This window comes from Anabrus simplex, chromosome 13 (assembly GCF_040414725.1).
Source record: "Anabrus simplex isolate iqAnaSimp1 chromosome 13, ASM4041472v1, whole genome shotgun sequence".
Lineage (NCBI taxonomy): Eukaryota > Metazoa > Arthropoda > Insecta > Orthoptera > Tettigoniidae > Anabrus > Anabrus simplex.
The window spans coordinates 13,422,490-13,448,385 of NC_090277.1; the positions used below are offsets into that span (position 1 = coordinate 13,422,490).

The 25,896-nt window shown below is 37.7% G+C and overlaps 1 protein-coding gene across 7 annotated transcripts in view; it reads right to left on the bottom strand.

The window, feature by feature from the left end:
- Positions 1-452: 452 nt before the first annotated feature.
- The window catches only part of E(bx) (nucleosome-remodeling factor subunit NURF301 E(bx)), a 464,290-nt gene continuing 438,846 nt past the window's right edge, over positions 453-25,896 (bottom strand). For all 7 annotated transcript variants that reach the window (XM_068230140.1, XM_068230142.1, XM_068230143.1 and 4 more), the window contains 3 exons: positions 21,319-21,514; positions 17,311-17,395; positions 453-1,141 (listed from right to left, as the gene is read on the bottom strand). In XM_068230140.1, coding sequence (XP_068086241.1) covers positions 939-1,141; positions 17,311-17,395; positions 21,319-21,514 — 484 coding nt within the window. In that variant the 3' untranslated portion in view covers positions 453-938. The remainder of the gene's footprint in view (positions 1,142-17,310; positions 17,396-21,318; positions 21,515-25,896) is intronic.

The window sequence follows — 25,896 nt, forward strand, 5'->3', positions numbered from 1 at the left end:
GTATTCCAATTTTTATTCACGTGTATAAAGGGTTAATATCCACATAAGGCTACACCATATGACTAGCATAATGCATCTGCATTCAATAGATGAGTTGAAACCAACACACAGTATTTAGAACTGAATATTATTAACATTATTTGTACATTATTCACATATGCACCATCACTATTCCAGAAGCAATTCTGGTGCCAGTTCCAGGCACAGGTATTTTTAAAACTACTTGCATACAATATCATGAGCAACGTGTTAAAAAAAATATATACCTAAAAAAAAAAATTGTGATGCCTACAACAAGGGCATTTGCATTTACTATAAACATTACTCAGGCAATTTGACAAGTGGAATGAAGAGATGGTTTATGTCCAGTCAGTAGGGTGGGCTGCTGTAGACAAGTTATTAAAATACAGGGCACTTACATAATAAATACATGGAATTCCATTCAACTGGAATATTTTCTGTATATATATTCTTTTCTTTATCATGTATTTACAACACCTCCAGTCTTTCAACCAGCACTAATAAGTGGATTTTCTTAGTTAATAATTATTATTCCATTTGCATAAATGTCATTTTACCGACATTAAATGAAAAAACAATTACATTTTGTAAAACAGCTGTTCTTTTTTGTTTTTGTAAAATTTATTAAAATGTTTTTGTTTTTTAACATGCTATTTCCGCAAGGAGATTAAGAGAGGATATCGGGAGATATGCTACACAGGCTAAGTATGGCCAACATCAAATTGCGAGGAAGAAATATTCACATCGTCTGGCTGTGGCATCGACAATTAATGTCCACGTATTTTTTTATTCATCGATGTACCTGCAATCACAATCGTGTCAATGATGCACTTTTAAATTAGCAATAAGTTAAGTCAGACTGTGCCACCACACGATTTTCGAGTCGAAGGAACTACCTCGTCACTTATGCCCCCTCTTCACTTGTTTTCGACAAGTTTGTCCCGTAAGCACTTAATCTTCTGTACAAAATATGCTTCCAATGACTCGGCACATTTAAAGAAGGGCGATTCTCGAGGGTTGTAGTAGCGACAGTTGTCGAAAATCTTCGTCATATCTCCGATGAACTCGCTCAATTTCTTGTACGATCGTTCAGTAATTCTCAGTTCAATGGTCTGAAGATCTGGAAAACAAAATACACAAACAGTGAATTATAACTGTGATGATGGAGGTCATGTTCTAAAACAACAATTAAATCATCTAAGACAAAAGCAATGAAAATGTAACTACTTGGAATCCTCCACACTTTTGATGAATGTGCTATACTCTCAACACTTCTTTTATCTGTCTGTTATTGCGACCCTTGGTTACTTAGATATTTTTTTCTTGTAAATATTAAAACAAACGCTTCACAATTTAACATCCTTTTTCCCTTAAAAATTCAAGTGATCCATTAATTTTGCCTGTCAGTGTATTACAATGATGATGAGGTGACAATGTTTGCATACCAACAACAAGCAAAACAATACAACTGGCAAACTGTTGAGGCTCACGATAAAGAAGCTGGTTAACAACGAAGAATACAAGGAAGTGAGCCAGCAAACGTGAACTGTTCGCTAGTACGAGACAACTCATTTGGGAGGCCAGAAGTACAGGAGAAACTAAATCTTTGGAATGGCGACTTTAAAAGAATATGGCCTAAATATTAGTAAAACAAAACCTGTTGAAATGACTATCAACAGGCAAGGCACAGATTCAACATTTTTCTGGAGGGAACTGTATTGCAGTCTGTTTCTAACTTCGAATACCTTGGAAGTGGAAGATAACACAATAAACCAAGAAACACTTAATAGGACTCGGAAAGCTTCTGAATTTTATTTTCAAGTGAGAAATCTACTCTGGGATGATAAAATACCCCAGAAAGCAAAATTGAGCATGTTTTATACCTACTTCATTGCATTTCTTACGTATGGACTTGAAACATGTACAAGGCGAATAGTAAAATCCAGTCAACAGAAACGAAATTCATCAGAACAATGAACCAAAAGGACCAGGAAGGACAAGATTAGAAATGACGCAAACAGGAAGGAGGCTGGCATCAAAATACCTGGTACCGAGCTTTTAGGAAGACGCAGGCTACAATGGTTTGGACATTTTATGAGGATGGACGGAACAAGAAAAGAAAGGAATTACTTTGAGAGAGAAGTGAAAGAGGAGAAGCCAGTCATGAGAGTAAGGAATAGATGGACAGACACAGTGAAATAGGTCAGCAAGAGGACATAGGGGAACAGAAACCAACTTTGACAGGAAGAAGTGGCGAGCACTTGTACACCACAGCCGGGAAACTGGAGCTGGAAAATGATGACGATGATGATTAGTACCGAGTAAGACTTGTCTTGATTGTGGAAAACTACCTAAGAATGCAGGACTGTGGAGGCCTGTTGGAGAGCAGGAGTTCGATTAAATTCACGAGTTGACTTGTAAACAGTAGTGGGGCACATGGCTCCACCTTCTATCACCACACTTTCATTTTATTGCAACTGTGTGCTCTGAAACTTAGCCAGGCAATATACTGGGAGACTGCGGCAGTAAGTTTTGTTCTCTTTTACTATCATTACATATTTGATTCTGTTGTTATTGACCAATGCCAGTAAAGGTTAAAGCTAAGAAAACAGATATAACAGTATCCTCCAACAAAATTATCTCGGTTGAAAACTTTATTGTAGAAAGATAGGCAGATCATAGGTGACTGGAATATTTACAGTGGAACCTTGAGTGATTGTTCCTGGATCTATCGTTCATAATTTTCAGTCCTGAGAACATATCCCATACAATCTGGATTAACACCAGGTTACAGGTGAAGTTCACAGAGGAACACTTCCAGAAAGTTCTGAAGTTCTCTTCCCTCTTCTCTTTAGCTGTGCACTGGAAAAGGTAATAAGAGAACGGCAAAAAGAGTCAGCTGGACAGGGGATTCCATGTGGAATCTCTCTGCAACACAAGTGCAATGGACTCGATGATAAATGCCTATAGCAGCAGCACGTAGTCAATTGTTTTCCATTTAATGAAAACTTAGTTTTGGTGAGCGAAGACAATAAATTCTGAGGTGAAGAGCGAGTTTTAGAAGTTGGTGAATACGAGCCTATACAATTCAAGCTCCGATTCTCTCTACGTAAATTCTCGTTACATTATCCTACCAGGAACAATATCATAATTCAAAGAGTATCGAAAAAATCTGCCTGCAATTCCCAATTCACCATTAGCACTCGCATGTCCATGTCGGTGAATACAATAAAATGAAAGTGAACCCTTCTTCCACTGTGGGGCTTTGTACAGAATTTGACCATCTGGTTCCCAGTTTTATATTCCAGAGTCAGTGAAGACTTTAATCTTTACATTGTGTACAATGTGTGAAATGACTTGTTAGGAGGGAAACAGAAAGCTTTGTCGTTATTGGAGAAGTTAAAAGTTCTCTGCGAACACGATGAAAATACCAGTGTGAATCAGAAGTTCATTTGCTTTCCAAACTCATCCGTTTGAACAATTTGAGCCGTATTGACAGAACATCAGAAGATAAGAAAGTATCCAGTTTTTTTGAAGAACATATATCATCCACATCAAGAATCTGTTGTGTCAAGTAAACATGTTGACCACTTCATAGTTAATGCCTACATTTCACAACATCTCAATTTAGAAATTTTTACTACAATTTGAGGGATTTAATCAAACCAAAGTCTGTGTTTTTTAAAAAAAAAAAAAGAAAAGTCCTTCAAATCAAACAAAACACAGTGTTACAATAAATAAACTTTTTAATGTCCACCTATTCAATACAATAATAATGTTGTTATATAGATGTGATTACAACATACTAATTATATACAGTACTAGTTTCGACGCATTTTTGAGTCATCCTCAGCTGTACAAAGAAACGGAAAATAGGCAAATTATATAAAACTCATGATAGACCTTAAATTGTGCGTAATATAAAACCCTATGATATCTACAATAAAAACAATGACACCTAGTAAAAACTTATTGAACAAGTAGAAGACTTGCGAGTCAAACATATACTGAACAGTTTTCAAGTTGACTGATGTCCCTGTGGACATACAGTAGTGAGTTTGTTAAATTTGGTGAGCTGTTTACAATAATAAAACATTTTGTGTCCCTTCAACTATGGTTATAAACTGCAGTCATTTTAAAAATCGTGAATGAAGTGTTTCAAACAGGATGTTCTCTTCATCAGGAAGCACTAATTTTTAAGAATTTCCTATTTTGTACAGTGTTTTAATAGGTTTTTAGCCCCTTTCCACAAACAACACACATTCTTTAACTTTTAACCGCATGAAAATACCCACCTCCCTTTATGTTAATTGATCTAACGAATGCTTCAGATATAACAGAGGATCATCAAGTTCATATGCAGTGTTTCAACATGACTTTCCATTGTTTTCACGGGACATAGATTTAATTAGGTAGCAGGTAGGGACCCTCTTCGCAGGCAGCCGTGCCCCTGCCTATGTGACTTCCAGAGTGTAAAATCTGGTAAGGGTCTCAGCTCAGGGTTACAAGTGAAGACTACAACGGAATCTACAACGGAGAAGATGGACTTCGGAACGGTGGAGATTGCTGAAGAGGCAACCCAGTACTCAGAGAATAGTATAACTAGTCTTGTCATATATACTGTTACAAACTTTTGACGCATGCTGTACAATCGGTTTGAGGGGTAAAGAACCGCCAGTGTGCTCACGTTAACCTTGAATCACTGTAAGTTTGTCAGTGCAGCTTAGCTACAGGTTTAAACATGGAATGGGGTGACTAGAAAAATCGTGTTGCCGTGATAGCGTTACAAAGTTGGAAAATCTGCAACTGACATTTTCAAGATGCTACAAAATCTCGTATGGTTGTGTACCGGACAATTGAGCGATTCAGTGAAACCGGGGCTGTGAAGGTTTGCCCACTCAGTGTCCAGCAGCGGCCTACGGAAGCAGGCTATCATGACCTGTGGAATGAACACTTCAAGAAGGTCAATCTCCAGGCTTCTGTCAGAGTACCTTGGACAAAGGGCTTATCGCCGGGTACAGGACATAAAGTATATAGGAATATATTTGAAATTTTAATTCCACCTATTCAATTCAATACAATACAATACAAGATGTTGGCATTTATGTTAAAACATTTTTCAAATGTGAGACATGTTTCGCCTCTTACTGCGAGGCATCTTCAGTCACTAATCAAAACCTTATTACTTTTGTCAGATAACATTTCAAACATTCTACAGCTATTATAAAAATGTTCATGAAACAACTAAAAATCTAATATAATGATGAACTCATGTGTAGTTCACTTGATGAATAGGACGTCATTAGATGGTACAATAGTACAGATGATGGCTTGAAGCCTTAGTCAATATTAGATTTCAAATACATAGTTTAAAGCATATAAAATCATTTCATTGAAAATATACAATACATTTAAATGATATTAAAATAGTATGTTCTTAGGTGGTACACTTAAAAATGGAGGTATCATATAATTATAAGTGACAGTTGATGGCTTAAGGCCGTAGTCAGAGTTTAAAGCATAAGTAAAATAACATCTATATATATAGTAAATGAATACGAAAAAGATTACATTGATGAATATAAAATGTAAAGGAAAAACATTCCAAATGCTGGGCAATTGTTATTGACAGCAGCATATAATTGCCTGTAATGTTTAATGATCAACAGTCAACCAATCTATAAATAACCTATGAACTGTTGACCATTAAACATTACAGGCAATTATATGCTGCTGTCAATAACAATTGCCCAGCATTTGGAATGTTTTTCCTTTACATTTTATATTCATCAATGTAATCTTTTTCATATTCATTTAATATATATTAACACTAGCTGATGTACCCGTGCTTCGCTACGGAATTCTAAATTTTATACAGAATTCTAGGTTAGGTAGCGTAAACGTTGTGAGCAAGATTGTATTAGGTTGCATAGCTCTTAAAGTTGCCCTAGAAGCACGACGGGCAAGTCACCAACGTCTTTTCTCATATGAAGACTGGGTTAGAAACTTTTCATAGTAATGGTAGGCCAGCTTGCCTACCGTCAGTCCAGGGCAAAAACTATGCCCGTTTACTTATCTGTTTCCTGGGAGTACCCGATGAGTCGGAAAATCTCAATTCACTACACTGGCGGGGGAAAGAACTATCTGACGTGGAGATAATTTTTCCTCCAAGCCAGAGAACAAACCACGTCCTCGCTGCTAATTTGGAATAAAATTTATGTAGATTTAATGAAAGTGAAGAGGAAGAAGCTTTTAGTAAAAAACGGCTATCTTCAGGGTTGAATTTTGAGTTATTTAGTGAATTGTGGTACCATAATTTGGAATAGGGCTAAATTGTAATTCCAGACCAGTTCATACTATTACTACTACTACTAACTGAGCCCCTGACTTAAGTGCGCACACTGCTCATTCAAAACAGCGCGTCAGAGTAGGTATCGAATAGCTGGCATACTATGATAAATCAGTGTGTTATGTACCAGCAGTATCAGAAAATGTATGAACCAGAGGATTGGCATGCTAAAGAAGAAAGTTATCTAACTCCTCAGCTATTTCCCGCCAATATTCAGTTAGGCTGTTATACTCGGTATGCAGCACTAATCCCATCTATTGAAGTTGAATGTCAGGATAAGAGACAAAGAACATTACAACAAACAACGGTCAGTGTAATGTTATTGTTGATCTACGTTACGCGCTTTCGATATTGTAGGCCTTCACATTATTCCGGTTCTGAAATACCACTCTTATCATAGTCGGTACGGTAAAACTGAATAAAACATAAATGATTCGAAATTATATTCTCTATAACTTTTGTTATGTAGTACTTTTCCATAGCACCCAGAACATAGGTATTTAAAAATTAAATTTTAGGTGCCTTCCCCTAAGCTACCATTTCACCCAGGGTGAATAACATTGTTTATAGCTTAAACTGTAGTTTCTTATTCCCCGACTCTATATACCGATTTTCATTAAATTCTGTTTACCCATTTTGTCGGGGCTCGGTGTTGATATGGACTTAGGAACAAAAATCCAAATTCATGAATATCTGTGTTATCATAGCCGGTACGGTAAAAATGGATAAGACGTAAATGATCAGAAATGTAATTCTATATAACTTTAGTTATGTAGTATTTATCGATATGGCCACTAATAATATAAATATTTGAGAATTGAATTTTAGGCCTTCCCCTAAACTACCATTTCACTCAGTGTGAATAAAATAATTTATAGCCTAGATTGTAGCGGCTCACTCCCCAACTCTACATACCGATTTTTATTAAATTCTCTTCAGCCGTTTTCTCGTGATGCGTGTACATACATACATACATACATACATACATACATACATACATACATACATACATACAGACGGAAATTACGGAAAAGTCAAAACTGCATTTTCTTGTTACTGTGGACATGATCGATACAGAAATACCATTCTTTTCAAATTCTGAGCAATGTACAGACAAAACTCTTATATATATAGATGTTATTTTACTTATGCTTCAAACTCTGACTACGGCCTTAAGCCATCAACTGTCACTTATAATTATATGATACCTCCATTTTTAAGTGTACCACCTAAGAACATACTATTTTAATAAAATTTAAATGTATTGTATATTTTCAATGAAATGATTTTATATGCTTTAAACTATGTATTTGAAATCTAATATTGACTAAGGCTTCAAGCCATCATCTGTACTATTGTACCATCTAATGACGTCCTATTCATCAAGTGAACTACACATGAGTTCATCACTATATTAGATTTTTAGTTGTTTCATGAACATTTTTATAATAGCTGTAGAATGTCTGAAATGTTATCTGACAAAAGTAATAAGGTTTTTATTAGTGACTGAAGATGCCTCACAGCAAGAGGCGAAACATTTCTCACATTTGAAAAATGTTTTAACATAAATGCCAACATCTTGTATTGAATAGGTGGAAATAAAATTTTAAATATTTTCCTATATACTTTACGAAACTTTTAATACGGACAAAAAAATGATTTTCATCACTTGTAATACAGGACATAACTCGACACATGCCTATAGAAGATGAGAGTGCTAAAATGTTGGCGTATCCTGCAGCGTTACACCCAGAATGGACATAATCCTCTTCACCAATGAGAAAATATTCGATGATATATATGTTGATTCCCATGGGGAACTTAAAATATTCGTCCTGAATGAGTAACGTCCAATAACGGACCATTATATTGGTATTATGAGAAAATATTCACCATTGAAGAGTCTTTCAATTGTAAAAATGATAGGGTTTATGCAAGACCCACTCAAGAAGCCAGTAAAAAGATTCCAAAATGTCAGAGGGCCCATCATGTGTCCTCAGTGATGGTTTGGTGGGTAGAGAGTTATTCTGGTGCCACCCAGCTGCATTTTTGCGGAAAGAGAGTTAAAACCAGTGCCAGAGTGAATGAAAGCACTGTTTTGGAGCCTGTTGTGACAAACTCAAATGGCACATTGTTTCAAAACCAACCCTGGACTTTCCAGCAGCCCACAAACCAAGGTCAGCGTCATGTCCCTGACCCAGTAGCAGTCCGCTTGAGGGCATCGTCTGCAAGAGGAGACTCCCCACCATTCAAAGTTTAAAGCGCTCCTTGTTGGCACCAGTGGCGGATTTTCCACCATAGACGAGTGGCCACGATGACTCGGAGCATGTCAGTGCAAAAGGTGACCATTTCAAAAAGTGATTGGAGCTGTGTGTAAAGAACAACATACTGAAAGCAAATTAAAATATCTCTCATGATAGTCGCTTTTTTAAGCTGTAACAGTATTTATGGCAAGACTAGATAGTACACTATAGGGTAAAGGGGGCTAAGAGTTCGCAACGTCTAAGAGTATGCATAGTTGTTTTCGTGTAGTTGAAAAACTGCAGTTTGTGTTTTGGTGGTCGTGCAGTGAAGTTGTTACAGATTCAAATGTAACAACTGCAGCTCCTCGTACATCGGACAAACTGGCCGCAACTTTAACATCAGATACTCCGAACATATCAACGCCATTAAATACAACAGATTCTCTGCTATAGGACAACACATACAAGACTCCAAGCATAATTTCAACAATATTGGAAAAGACAAAGATTCTTAAAATCATTAACAAAGGCCCCCTTCTAAACACTACTGAAAATTGTTTTATTCACCTTGACCAATACTTCAAACCTAATTTCAATTTAAACGACATTTCTGAAAAACCCAATATCCTATTTGACTTCCTAATTCTTCTTCTCAAAAATTCTAAACCCGAATTCAATTTTCCATGCCTTACACAGTTCCTACCCACGTTTTCTACCTCGAATAACCCACCCTAAACTACCCCTCCTTTATTTCCCTATCTTATCCTTTCTCATCCTCTTTTAACTTCCAATCCTTTTAATCTTCTCTTATCTACTAATCCTCTTCCTTTATTAACTTATCCCATCTTTTCTTTTCACCACTCCTCTCAAAAAAAAAAAAAAAAAAAAAAAACCCACCCTACTTTCCGAACTGAACTGTATACTAGTATACTATAGTGCCACCTGCATTTTGGGTCTTTACATTCAAATTTAAACTCATGCCTTGCGCTGCCTTGGGCTACCTCAATTACGACCTGAATTCTTATTATCAAGAAGTAGCGCACTGTGCATATACGTTTTTCATTTGTTTCCGGTATTGCGCTTTTTACCATTTTTCTCTTCATAATTGTTTTTTATGTGAACTGTTCTAAAGAATCTACAAGATCCTAGTTACATACTTAATTATATTAAATTGTATTATATATATACATTTTCACAACCGAAACTGGATCATTAAGCTATTCACCGAGTTCCGTCGGCATTTAAAAACACAGTGCCGGACATTGAGTATGTTGCGCTGATCTTCAGGAGCTAGCAATTTGCTTCAATCAAGCGACTCTGTATTCGACTTCTACACAATTTTGGGACTTCATATTTATTAAACTGTGTTGTGACTTCGCGCCTGATAGTATATGCAGGCTGGCTCACTTAACTGTTCACCTCTTCTCATAAACATTTTGAGACACAGTGCCGAACTTTGCGTGTGTTGTGCTACTATTCAGAAGATTGCGCCTTACTTCATATAAGTGACTGACCTTCTACTTCTAGATTTTATGATTTAAAATTGCGCAGTGCCAATCCCCATTATCTTATACTGCTTCTTCAACTCTTTTTGTGAAAGACTCATTCTTTAATTTCTTATTTACATATGCATTGTTTTTGCATTTTATTCGGCTGATGACGACCCAGATTGAGGTCGAAACCGGTACTGCTTCGCTTATAATTAAACAGGAATGTAACACTACATTTCAAATTAACTTGTATTGAATACCTAGGTTGAACTACGTTATTTGTTATTTCAATTTAATATTAGTACATTCTAATAAACTTCTTTCTTGGTTCCTTACTTAACCAGCACACCAGGAGTAACTTCAGTCCATTATGAAATAGTGCACTCTATAGCCTCGCTGTCTGCTTGTCTGACAAGTGGTGCGATCTAGCGATGATTATTTAAAACTGTTGCAATGCGGCCAAGAGTATGCGCGAACTCTTACATGCTCGTCGTGCGTACTCTTTGACGCTCGTTTTCTTTAGGGAAGGAAACGACTGAACTGTTTTCTTCTATTATATTGTGTTGCCATATTTTAGAATCTTCACCATGGGGAGGTATAAAAGAACGTCGAATCGCAAACTGGTGTTCACAGAACAAAATCTCAAGGAAGCAAAGCGGAGAATCAAACAAGGGAATTCGCAGCGACAGGTGGCCGGAGACATGGGTGTCAATGAAGCAACTCTAAGGAAACATATGAAATGTGTATGTATAAACTCAATAATTTATGCGTACTTGGCGTAGTTGTTAACATCATTGGATGTCACTACTCTGCCACGAATTTAAGATTTTGGGAGGCTAGAACTGTGTTCTTCACATGCAAGTCCCCTATTTGGTGTCTGTTTCGAAGACGTAAGTGTAGGCTTGCGCTATTACTATTATTATTATTATTATTATTATTATTATTATTATTAAGATCAGTACTGTAAGCTAATTAAAACAGTTCAATGCATCCTATTCTTCACTTACAGAATGATGATCGTTTCTGATCTGCATTGGCTGCCTCAGTGACAACCAAGGGAATAATAAATTAACAAATAACAGACTAAATGTATGAAAAGGAGTAGAATGAGAATTCAATTCTTAGTCTCTTGTCTAATTATAATATTCTTGTTTTAGGGAACCGTGCCTAAAACATTAGGGAGATATAAGAAAGAGCTAACTGAAGAAATGGGGAGCGAGCTAGCAGACGACCATTGCAGGGACTTGGATGATAGGTTCTACGGAGTTACAAGGAAGCCTATGCTTATGCTGAGGCAAATGACATTGCTGAAAGGTTTAACCTAGAAAGAAGCTTGTTGGGAAAGACTGGTTCTCAGCCTTCTGTAAATGCCATAGGCTCAGTGTTCGAAACCCTGAGCAGTGCAGTTTGGCAAGAGCACGGGGATTTAACAGGATTCAAGTAAGTCATTTTATCAAGAACCTCAAGGAAGTTTATGAAAGAAAACTTTTTTCTCCTGGTAGGGTGTTGAATATGGATGAATATGGCATTTCATCCGACCCAAATACGTCGCCGAAAATTGTAACTGCAACACGCAAGAAAAATGTATGCAAAGTCTCATATGCAAAAAGAGGGCAACTGGTTACAGTAGTGTGCTGTACTAGAGCTACAGGAGTTTATGTTCCTCCTGCAATTATATTTCCAGGAATGAAAAGAAATGAAGAATACTTCAGAGAAGCACCCCCTCTTTCACTCACCTTAATGTCAGATACAGGCTATATGAATGCTGATCTCTTTACAAATAACTGGCTTCCACATTTCCAACATCATGTTAAGGTGACAAATGACGACCCCGTGCTTTTGATCCTCGACAACCACAGTTCACATTGTTCACTACAAGCAGTGGAAGTAGAAAGAACATTATAACACTGCTTTCGATTCCTTCGCACACTACTCATAAGCTTCAACCTTTGGACAGGTGTTTCTTTGGGCCCTTAAAATCTGCTTATGCAGATGAAGTAGACAAACACATGGTAGCCAATCCTGGGACACCCATACGCAAGACCATAATAACCAGTCTCTTCAGAAGAGCCTACAGTAAGGTCGCAACAATTCCTCTGGCTGAGAAATCTTTTGCTTGCACTGGAATTTTCCCCTACAACTGAGATATTTTTATAGACACTGATTACCTTCCAGCCACAGTGACAGAGAATCCAGCACAGTGTGTGACCTTGGGAGAAAGTGAGACTTCGTCACAAAATGTTACGCCAAAACAGCCCAAGACTGCACCTCAACAGTCGACTTCTCCAACACGTACCTCACTAGATAGGATTTCTGTTCAAACTCAGATATCACCACCTACAATTCCTGGTCTTAAAAAGTCACAGAGCGGGTCAGTGTGCGGTCTTTATACCGCCTGCCTAAATGAGCGGACGAGTCGACATAGAAAAGAACAGCCTATAAATATTCTTGGTCACGTCTTAAAACTATTGATACAAATTAAAAGTTAAATGTCACAAAATACCATAAGCACAGTAAACGTACATTCATACACACATTCACTCTACCAGATTCATTCAGCCTGGCGGCACACATTGAGGAGATGCTCACGGCAAGACGACTTAAAGGAATTTAAGGATTTTATGGCTCTAATGTTATGGGGGAGAGAATTCCATATTCTAGCTCCATTCACAACAAAGGAACGGCTAAATGCTGCTGACCTGCTGAGAGGGATAGCAAGTGTACTGCCGGAGTGTGTGTTATGCTGGTGGAAAGAGGATAGGGAATTGAGTTGTGAAGATAAGTAGTATGGGATATTCTTGTTTAATACTCGAAAGATTAATACTGCCACATGAAGGTTTCTATATTGTTCAAATTTTAGAAGGGAAAGTTGACGATAATAAGGGGTAATATGAACATCATAGCGTAAGGAAAAGATAGCACGTTGTAATCGGTTTAGTTGTTCTCTCGTGGCATCAATTAGTACCATGTCACAGTAGGAAAATATAGGGAGGATAAGAGTATTTATAAGCCTAATTCTCATGTTTAGTGGCAGCATAGTTTGATGATATTTTAGTGGGTGATGGGACGTGTACACCTTTCTACAGATATTTGTAATGTGCTCTCCCCAGTTAACATTCTCGTTTATAATTACACCAAGATTTCTTACAGAGTTTTCGTACAGAGTAATTTTACAAGATAAAGTTAGTGGAGAATTACACAAGATTTCTTACAGAGTTTTCGTACGGAGTAATTTTACCAGATAAAGTTAGTGGAGGAATGTTTTTGCTTTTTGCTGCACTGATTTGTTTCGTCTGCCCAACAATAATAGCTTTAGATTTTGATGGATTGATTAAAATACAGTTTTCATGAGCGTATGCACAGATATTATTTAAGTGAGAGTTCATATAACCTATTGCTTGATTGATGTCTGAAATTTTGGAATGATAATAGATTTGTAGATAGTCAGCATACAAGTACAGTGTCTTAGCTGTGTAGATATATCGGGGGTCCAAGTACAGAGCCTTATGGTACTCCTGATATTTCATTACCCATTCAGATGACATATTCTGAAGAATTACGCGTTGTTTTCGTTCCGTAAGATATGAGAGAAAGAATTCTAGAGCTGTCCAAGGTGAAGCGATTTCAATTTAGCATCACCTGCCTTTCATCCATAGCACGTCTCATGTCGTCCGTAACTTTCAGCAGGGAAGTGGCCGTGCTATGTCCCTTTTTGAAACCCGATTGTAGAGGGTCAAATAGTTAGTATTTATTTCAATAGTCAGTTAATTGCACATGTAGTATGCATTCAGGAGGCTTGGAGAGAGATGAAAGCATGCAAACAGGTCGATAATCTGTTATAAGTACAGGTGAGGAAGTTTTGGGAACAGGTTTTATAATGGCATTTTCCCACATTTTTGGAAAGAGGGCACTTGTGAGGGACGTGTTGTATATATACAGTAGAAGTCCGCTATAGTGAGTACGACATATAACGAGAACCCAGTTATAACGATAACTTTTGTCCGTCCCTTCAAAAATCCTATATTAAACTGCGTATTATACTTCGGTTACAGCAAGAATACTATCACTGACGCATCCGTTATTACGAGCGATTATGCACGCTCAATTTTTTCCGTTGCTGATATTTATGCACCCAGTCATTATACTGCATGCGATCGATCATCTTCGGTACTGTTTCGTTTTCTCGCTATGCCCACCAGCGAGCTCTCTCGTCGACATTCAAAGGCAATGCCGGATTCGATTAGTAATACCCATCGACTGCTCTTCCGAGAGGAAAATGAGAGGAGAACATGTTTTTGTAATAAATGCGTAAATAACGTGTCCGACAGCAGTTTTTAATTCGTTAAAGATAATCGCTGAATAAACGATCGCTTAATTTTAATGCTAAATACCCCAATTAAGTAAGAATGAGATGGGCCTACACCTCAAGATATGGCAGAGCGTGTCATTGATTATGAGGTTAGTTTATATTTTCTCGCGTCCGTTAAATTACGGAAAGGCTATTATCATATAAATTTATAGCGAGAAGGTTATAATGTCTCTACTTCCGCATGAAGTATGTTTTCATCATACATATAGTACAGATAAGTTAGGATATGTGACGCTATTTGAATAACAAAACTGAAATGTTTCCCACAAAATGCGATCGATCATCTTCAGTACAGTACGTTTTCGCGCTATGTGTACATTTGCAAGCTCTCTTATCAACATTTGAAGGCGATATTGGAGTAGATTAGTAATACCCGTCGACTGCTGTTCTCAAAAGAAAATTTGAAATGAAAGAGGATAAGACGTTTCCGTAATAAATGCGTAAATAGGTAACATGGCTGATAGCAGTTGTTAACTCGAAAAAAATAAAGGCTGAAGTAGACGATCTCTTAATTTTAATGGTGTACCGTATACTGAAATTAAGTAAGAAACTGATACACCTCAAGATATGGCAGGGTACTATCACTGATTTCAGAGGATAATTTATATTTTCTCGCGTCTAGTGAAATTTCGGAAAGCTATTCCCATGTCAATTTTCAGCGAGGATGCTATAATTTCTCTACATGCGTTTCAAATAGATTTCCATTATACATATACGGTTAGGTTAGGTGACGCTGTTTGAAAAAGAAAACTGAAATGTTTGCCACAAAAGCCTCTGGAGTAATACCGTATTTCTTCGAATCCAAGACGACGTTTTTTCCTCAGAATATCGTGTGAAAAATCAAGGGTCGTTTTGCATTCGCTGGCCTGATAGTAATGAACGCCACTGGCAACTATCACAGTAACCAAACCACGCTGTTTCTTTTCACCCCTCCCCCTCCCGCGCGCGCGTGCTCACACACAAAACTCGTTGCCAATAAACGACCGCCTCTTTATCATAGGCCTAGGCCCAAACCGATAGCCACAGCGACCGGTCGTACTGTGCCTATGTGTAACGTCACTGGATCTCGGAAAATAGTGAAGAGAGAATGACATTCTACAAAAACGTATCTCAAATCTGCAGTATGGCATCAAAACATGCGAGCCTACGAATTCTTAGAAAGGCCACGGCTATCAGTAGCAGAGTTATAATGCGTCTGCTGTACCTGACGCTTAGTAAAATTAAGTTTTATAGACAGTAGGAATATTTTCGTGATGGATCGTCATATTGTAAAGATACGTGGAACAGGTATTGCCGGAAAATTTTCAACGGGTTCTTGTCGATGTTACGATGCCAATTTTAAGTTAATGGCTATTAAACACTCGAAAATATATAATAATTGTGCAACTGCAAGAAAATACGGCATAGGCCCAATTAAAGCCCATATTCGGCGTTACCGTGAAGACAAAGATAGCTTAAAAACGCATACTGTACAAAAAATGCATTCAGTGGCCCGCAACAAGGACGCTTTAAAGTTGAAGATAAAATTGTGAGGTATGTGCACAAAAATGCATGGGCGGAATTGACACATTGTGGTGCAATTAACTCGTTCGTTGACTTTCAAAGTCCGCGATTAAGACCTATACATCACTAGCCGCTGAAGATGGCCGAATCTGGCAAGCAAAACGTGCATGTAGCGGCAGCCAGTTATATCTGATGCTGAGTGAAAGTACCGGTAACAGTTTTATAGTAAGCAAGAATATTTTCCTGGTGGATCGTCGTATTGTAGAGACACGTGGAATGTGTATTGTCGGCAAATTTTCAACGAGTTCCCTTCGATATTATGATGCCAATTTTAAGTTAATGGTTATTAAACCCGCTGAAATAAAGAAAGCATAATTGTACAGCCGCAAAAAATACGGCATAACTAAAGCCAATGTTCGGCGTCTACAGTCTAAAAATGTGTACTGTATAAGAAAAGACATTAATATGATTTTAAAAAACACTTTTTAAGCCTGATTAATTTTTTTGAAGGAAAAAGTGGGAGTCGTCTTGGATTCGGAGAAATACGGTAATATATATTTTTCAGAATGAAATTAAACACACAATTTCATGTAGTATCGGATTTCGAAAAACAACAAACAAATAAGCCGCAGTGTGGATATCCGCGAAAACTTTTCCCGAATTTAAAAAAAAAATCTGATATAACGACAATCTGTTGTAGCAAGTAAATTTTTCGCCATTATGAATTCTCTCTATAACGGACTTCTACTGTATATATGGCGGGAAGAATAATGGATGTGGTGAAACTTTTGCCGAGGAATGGATCAAGTGTTGTATTTGTGATCAGTGGTGGCATGAGGAATGCTCTGGTTATGAAGGGATCGGTGCTTTCGTGTGTGATCGTTGCCCTTAGATGATTTCTTAAGCGCAAACTCTTAGATGGATTCATCGTGTACTTTTACCCGACTGTTCTGCCAAGAGTACGCAAATGCATATTTCATTATTGTTGTGATTTTACGATTTTTGTGCAATGTTAATTACACTTTGATACTGTATATATGTTGGCTGATAGACAATATATATTAAGTCATATGTACATGATTATTATTCCAAGCATTAAACATTTATAAGTGTATATAGTGTGTACTCTTAGCCCATTTTACCCTACAACATCAGTGTTTACTTCTAAGTTAATGTCTACTTCTGGTGAAAGAAGAAAATAATTCTGCATTTGATTGTTAATTCAAAACTGTTAAATACCCACATGCAGACAATGTGAAGGGCTCTTGCCATATTTCTCACTTGTTACAATTTGACTTGAATGTAGCATCTTTTAAATGGCAAGCACTCACTTACCCATAGGTTCTTTAATAACTTTGTAATAGTCAGGCGCCTCATTTGGGTCCACTGGTTCCATGAAAGGCCACGCACTCTTATGCGACTGAAAAAGAATAATCAACAGATCAGACATAAAGGATCTTAATTGTGTATAACACTGAGGTATACATTCAACTTCGACTAATTTACAAAATATATTTATATGTAATTTCTTTCATGGATCACCCTTTCAATGCCAAATTCATTTTTTCTTTAACAATGTACACTACAGAAATGTGAACAATAAACAGAAGTAATGTCAAGTATCTTGAAGCCTTTGAAATGTGGTGTTTCTGCAGGATCATTAAAGTTTTGATGATAGAAAAGTTGATAAATAAGGAGGTACTGCAGAGTAAATCAGAAGAGATATCTGATAGAAATGATTTGCAAAAGACGTCTTTCTTGCTGGGACCACGTCTTTACAAAGGAAATTTAACATGTCCTCCTATTCAATACATACACATCTCCATCATTAGATGGAGTAATAATAGTTAAACATGTTTCAACTCGTTTGAGCCATCTTCAGTGAAGAAATGGGTAAAGTTATTTACATAATAATATCTTGTATGTATCTTGTAATGGGACCACATCTTTCACCATTCTCAGCTGATGACAATTTTTGTGGAAAGATTAATTAATGGATAGCAACCTTGAGGAAGATCAAGATGTACATATCTCAAGCAAGTCCAGGAAGATACCGGATGGGAAACTACGTAGCAATGAAAAGGGCTGCAAACAACCGTACCGAATATTCTTTTTTTTCCCCCTTTTGCAATTTGCTTTACATCGCACTGACACAGATAGGTCTAATGGCGACGATGGGATAGGAAAGGGCTAGGAGTGGGAAGGAAGCGGCTGTGGCCCTAATTAAGGTACAGCCCCAGCATTTGCCTGGTGTGAAAATGGGAAACCATGGAAAATCCTACTCAGGGCTGATGACATTGGGGTTCAAACCCACTATCTCCAGGACGACTGAATATTCAATGACGACATACCAAATATTGACTTCACACTATGAATTGATTTTATGATAAAATGATGACTGAAAATGACTGCAGGTGACTGAATTATTGCGAAAAATGTACTCGAGTGTGTGTAAAATATGTATGTAAAATATGTATGACAGCAGTAGGAATTTTTATCACAACGAACAGGACTCTATGGAAGTTCATCATTCAACCAGCATTCAAGTGATTCTAATTGGCTGTTCATAGCATAATTCTGTTTGTCCCCTTCATGCTACTGAATGTCTTTAGAAGTCCTGGATTACTTTATGGGAGGAGGCAATGTACCCTTAGTGAGATCTGTGCCAAAGCCAAGCTGAAATGGTTTGGTCATCTCAAAAGATTGGATTCATAAAGAACAGCTAGAGTGTGCTTTGAGATGGAAATCGAATGTGACTTAGGATGGGAAGCCAGTGAACTAGGGTGCACCCTTGACAGTCTTGATGAATCAAGATCAAGACGCTGGCCAAGGAAAAGATGGGTCGATCAGATTGGAAATGATCTAGCTGGACGAGGTCTGGATTTGCAGCAGGTTAGGGAAGAAAACCTCTACATGGACAGAAGTAAATGGAGAGTGCTTATTCACTGCATCTGGGAAACTGGAGCTGCTTCAAGATGAAGAAGGAGGTAATGTATTCACTCTCAACCTTCATCAAGCAAAGTTTACATTTTTTTCTTAAGAATGATATGTCGATTTGTTAACCGAGAACAAAACTTGCCAGTTTTCTCACGTGGTGTCTGGCCTCCAGAGGCCTAGTGCACGTGATCTTCGCTTCTCTGAGAATCGGGCCTCCACTCCAAATTAACTGCCAATTAACCAATCAACGAAGACCTCTTGGAGCAAAGGCTAGCATGCTAACCAGTTAGCACAGGCTTTTAAAGATCATTGAAATTTCACTTTATGTTGTGTTATTGTTGGCCATTACTCACTGAGAAAGATGAAAAAGGCATGTGGCAAAGACATAACATGTGTTAAATTGCAAAATTTCAGGAAAAAGTACGACCAGTTTATTAGTAATGGATCCTCTTCCTGTCCATAAACTCCTGTTCATAATTTGTATGTTACATATTCTGTTTCAATGGAAATTTGAGGCATGTGGCCTTCAACATATTCAATGCATAAAAATTACACTTCTAAATTGAAGTTTTTGATAGTCAATTGCTTGGGGTGTCGCCAAGAGGAAGTCTTTTAGGTCCCTTTAGTGATGTGACTAGCAGCCTCACATTCACACTGACTTACTGACACGTTCCAACAAACACCTGCGAAGGTGTGGTGGAGCAATGCGACTTAGGATGGCAAGCCACTGAACTAGGGGTGCGCTCTCGATAGTTACGATGAATGCACGGAGTGGTTCAGTTGAGTGTCAACTTTCTTGACGTGAGGAATCTTGAACCACATTGGTACACAGCATTCAGCTGCTGAATAAACAAGTCCAAGGGTATAGCACCAAAGACCAACGACAGATGACAATGCGACAAGATACAGCTTCAGCATCGTGGAAGGACGTTTGCGAACCATATTTCAAATACATTTTCCTTCATTTGCTCATGCTACTCTTTTGTAGATTGAGATAAAAATAACTATAAATACCATAACTACACAATGTGGCAAAACAAATGGTATGGAAATGTTATTTAATTGCGTAGGTACAGAATGTGTACCATTACATGACACTGAAGATTACTGAATATGTGCAGTCTGGAAACAGTAGACAATGCTTCGGCAAATTAGATAAGTACAGAAGTATTTCATTAAGTTAATACGGTGACGGTTTAATACTAATATACGCATGCTCATTCTTTGTTTAATAGTTTATGTTTACAGGTTTGTTATAGTGTCTGTGTGTTTCGCAGACTGGAAAGCTTTTATATTACAAAATGCAGGTTATTGCCATAATATCCACATATAGCATTAATTTGCAATAAGAGAACCGAGTTTAAAGGTTTTCAATTACTACACTTCTTATTTTCATTGTGTATAAAAGAAAAAAATAATGGGAAAGGAACGGGTAGCAAGAAGGGAATTGGGAAGAGAAGGGAAAGAGACCAGTTGGAAGACTGAGAAGAAGGTGGATGGAGCAGATTTGGAAGGACATTAGAGAAGCTGGATTGGATGTGGCGGAAGTAATGGAGCAGGAAAAGTGGAAGAGCAGAAAGGAGTGGTGGAGGCTTGTTAACCACACCCTGGTGAATGGAGTGGGACATTGATGATGATGATGTATATCGCGGTTGCAACATTTTGCTGCCATTATGTATAGTATAAGCATGCCCGGCTCCATGGTTAAATGGTTAGCGTGCACGATTCTCATTTGTGGTGAGCCCCGCTGTCCCCTTTTGTTGATATAAGACTGATCCTGTATGACAAAATTTGTCAATGACAGCTAACACTGTTCAGTTATTAAATTGCTTCTCATACTGTTCATTAACGTGAAGCAAACTTGGCCCATTCAGATGTCCCACTCCACATGAGTAGAAACACTGTAATGCTGCTCCTCTGTTCTGAGAATCTCATAACTGCAGAAATCAATGCAACACTCAATTCACGATTTGTCACACTGTTATATCATTATTGCACTTGCAAAAACCACAGTTTAGAACTTTGTCATCTACAGTTCAATGCTGCACAAGTTATATGAAAGAATTCTCATTCTTAATGACGTGATGTGGTTGAGTATTTCTCCAAAATGATCATCAGTACTGGTTTTCGCTGTCGCAACAATGATATACAATTCACGAAACACGAAGAGCAGGTGAGCAATAATTTCAGTGTTGTCTGTTTCGCCACATACTGTATCATCAACATCAATGTCCCATTCCACTATAATACTTCTTCAAAACCCTTCTTGTTACCAATATAAGTAATTTCTAAATGATTGTGTATGCCACTAGATGAAGCTATCCTTACACAATGTGGGATTCCTCTCGCGTAAACAGAGATATATCCAATCGTACCTTAAAGAACAAACATGTTGTTAATATTTACCTGGAGTTGTTTGATGAGTTTTCTTAGGCCGTCAAAGTCTTTTGCGTTGAGGTTTTTCATGTTGGCAAAGTTAATGGTAGAGTTTCGTTGGCAGTTTGGACAGATATACTCGTCGATGTTGTCAGCTTCTGACTGTAGAATGCCAACACACCGGCCATGGAACCAATCTTGACATCGATCACAGCAGATATAAAACCTGATAAAGACAAAATACAAAATTACAATAAAGATTTAAATAATAATAAGAAGAATAAGAATAGCTTTTGCATGAAAACCTGTTTTCACACAACAAAGTTGCAGTAAATTGGAATTCAAGGTTTATGTTTTCATAACTGTTAGTATAAGATATTATGATCTTTAACCCAAGAACTGACATCGGTCAAAAATTTCAACATGCTTTCCACCTCTATTACCAGCGTTATGTAAATAACTGACCTCTGATAACAGTACATTTGCAGACAGCTAGAGCCATCTGTAGACATACTTACTGAACTACTTGGTTAGAGAGATTAAAAAGAAAGAGGAGTTCTGATGTATGCCCAACTCTTGCCCTGTTTCTCTATGGGGTCAGGTATGAAGCGAGATGAAGCTTTGTAGCGAGATTGGTTGGCAGTTTGGACAGATATACCTGTCGATGTTGTCAGCTTCTGACTGTAGAATGCCAACACACCGGCCATGGAACCAATCTTGACATCAATCGCAGTGGGAAGGGAGAGGGTGAAACCAGGTGCCGGCACATCAATTTCCATCAAAAGCGTCATATGCCCTTACTCCCTATGAGCACTGCAGAGAGGTTTGGAATTAAATCCAGGTTTTTGGTAAATAATCTAGTGATTGGAAATTGTATACCACCACCTCTCCTACGCTCATTCCCTATGGGAATGACTTCTATATCAACACTCTGATGACAAAAATTTCTTTGACCCACAGGATTCGGCCTGGCTAACCACGGTATCAGATCACATAGACTTGACGCCTTAACGATCTTTGCCACCAGTTTTGATGTTATAGTTAAATTCTGTGAAATTATTATATCCATGGAATGACAAAGGCAAGATGATGCAATTTAGTAAACAAACATGGCAGCTGTATTGAACACCAGTGCTAATATTTTGAGTATTTTAGAAAGAGGAAGTAGCTTATCATCTACTGAAGATTGTGATACTGATGTCAGTAGTTCAAACAGTAAATCAGACATTGAACTTGATATAGAAAGTGACAGTGAAATGCAAACTTTAAAACTGAAAAGAGTAACAATGTGCAGAACTTCGCTACGGGATTCTCATAAAGACTGTCTTTGTGGTTTTCCTACCTGAAGTCGTCAGAAGGAATGTAGTGATTAAAAGCAATGTTATATAAAATACTCGATCAAATTAATAAACCGCACATTTTCTCACTTTTAACGAACAGTACTATGGTGCCGATCTAACAGTCCGAAGTTCCAGTGCTGCAATAACCAGACCGCAGACCCCCGTGAACACTTCTCTGCCATTATTCCGTTAAATGTGCACACTGCTCATTCCAATCAGTGCCTCAGAGAAGGAACTGAATAGCTCGAATGCTATGATGAACCAGTTTGTTACGTATCAGTAGTATCAGGAATTTATCTAACTCCCCAGCTACTTCCCACCAATTTTCACGCAGGCTGTTATACTCGGTACGACCGGGTGAGTTGGCTGTGCGGTTAGGGGCGCATAGCTGTGAGGTTGGATCCGGAAGGTAGTGGATTCGAATTCCACTGTCGACAGCCCTGAATATGTTTTTCCATGGTCTCCAAGTTTCACACCAGGAAAATGCTGGGGCTGTAACGTAATTAACGTAGGAGCTGCTTCCTTCCCACTCCTAGCCCTTTCGTATCCCATCGTCGCTATGAGTCCTATCTGTGTCGGCGCAACGTTGAGAAAATTTAAAAAAGAAACTCTGTATACAGCAGTAATCCCATGTATCGGAGATGAATGGCAACAGAGACACAAAGCAAATCACAACAAACAAAGGTCAATGTAATGTTATTGTTGATCAATGTTATGAGCTTTCTGTATTGTAGGCCTTCACATTCGGTTTTCTTTCGACTCTGTAATATAAGACCGCCTTATAAAATTAATTATAGCGATAGCGTAGACTGTAGTTCCTTATTCCCCGAATTTACATACCGATTTTCATTAAATTCAGTTTACCCATTTTCTCGTGACGGCGCTGATATGATCTTAGCAACAAAAATCCATATTGATGAATATCTCCGTTATCATAGCCGGTACGGTCAAAATGTATAAGACATAAAATGATCGAAAATTTAATACTATGTAACTTTATTTATATAGTAATTGTCAATAAGACCACTAATAACACAAATATTCGAGAATTAAATTTTGAGCCTTCCACTGAACTACCATTTCACTCAGTGTGAATAAGATTATTTATGGCGTAGATTGTAGCGACATTCCCCGACTTTGCATACCGATTTTATTTACGATGGAAAAACTAATAACAAATATTTGAGATTTAAATTTTAGGCCTTCCCCTAAACTACCATTTCTCTCAGTGTAAATAAGATTATTTATGGCGCAGATTGTAGCGACTTATTCGCCGATTTTGCATACCTATTTTAATTAAGATAGGATCACTAATAACATAAATGTTTGCGAATCAAATTTTAGGCCTTCCCCTAAACTACCATTTCTATCAGAGATATATTTATAGTTTATATTGTACCGACTTATTTTAGAACTTTACATACCGGTTTTCATTAAGATAGGACCACTAATAACATAAATATTTGAAAATTAAATTTTAGGCCTTCCCCTAAACTACCATTTCTCTCAGCGTGAAAAAGATTATTTATGGCCTAGATTGTAGCGACTTATTCCCGGACTTTACATACCGATTTTCATTCAATTCTCTTCAGCCGTTTTCTCGTGATGCGTGTACATACATACATACATACATACATACAGACAGAGAGACAGACAGAAATTACGGAAAATTAAAAAATGTATTTCCTTGTTACTATTGGCATGACTGATACAAAAATACCATCCTTTTTAAATTTTGAGCAATGTACAGACAAAACTCTTATTTTATATATATAGGGATCGAACCAATTCAGGTGTACAGGTTGCAATGTGGGTGTAGATGTGAAATGTTTGGGACATTTGCTACATTATTACAGGTGGTGGTGGAGATTATTGTTTTAAGGGGAAGTACAACTGGGCAACCATCCTCTATATAACCTTAATTAGAGAGAAAATGGAAGGGATCTGACATCTCAAAAAATGAAGATATCAGCCAAAGAAAGACAAGGGCCATGAAAGACGTGAAAATGAAAGACTCCCTAGGCCTCGAATGCTCTAATATGTCAGGGTTAGAAAACAAGATTTGACCAAGGGCAGTCGGATAGGACAGAGGAAAGTGAGGAGCGTGATACAAGTAAGTAGAAACAATGCCATGACTTAGCTAAGAGCCCCATGGTTGTTAACCCATGTTCCCAAGTTAACAGCTCCTATGGCCCCTCTTTTAGTTGCCTCTTACGACAGGCAGGGGATAGCATGGGTATCATTCTACCATCCCTATTCACAGCAGATCACTGTAAGTACTTGGATGTTAATACAGTATAAGGAAAGATCTTCATTGGGGTAATCACATTAACAAGGTTGTAAATAAGGGTTAAAGATCTCTTTACATGCTTACGAGTAAGGGGCAGATCTCTATGACATATCATATATGTATAAAAATCCAAAGAACACACCCCATACACATTAAAATCAGTATGGAAAGGCAATCAGTATGTTCAAAACTTGCGTTTCCGCAGATTATATCCACACTACAGCTTACTTGTTTGTTATTTTTCGTGAAAGTGTGAGTTTAATTTCATTTCTCCGAATCCAAGACGAATCCCACTTTTTCCTTCAAAAATTTAAATCAGGCTCAAAAAGTGCTTTGTAAAATCATATCAATGCCTTTGTTGTACAGTACGCATTTTAGACGCCAAATATTGGCTTTTGTTATGCCGTATTTTTTGCGGCTGCACAATTATTCTTTATTTCTGCAGGTTTATTAACCATTAACTTAAAACTGGCATCGTAATACCAAAGAGAACCCATTGAAAATTTGCTGGCAATACATATTCCATGCGTCTCTACAATACGACGATCCATCAAAAATATTCTCGCTGCCTATATAACTGTTACTTTTACTCAGCGTCAGATATAACCGGCTACCGCTACGCGCACATCTCGCTTGCTGGGTTCGGCCAACTTCAGCGGCTAGCGAAGTATAGGCCTAATTGCGGATGTTGAAGGTCAAGGAACGAGTTTATTGCACCATGGTATGGCCATTCTGCCCTTGAGTTTTCGTGCACATACCTAACTATTTCATCGACTTCTTTGAAGCGCCCTTGTCGCGAACCACTGAATGCATTTTTGTACAGTACGCATTTTATAGCTATCTTTGTCTTCACGCTAACGTCAAATATTGGCTTTAGTTAGGCCTATGCACAATTATTCTACATTTCCGAGTGTTTAATAACCATTTACTTGGAATTGGCATCATAATATTGACGAGAACCCGTTGTTAATTTGCCGG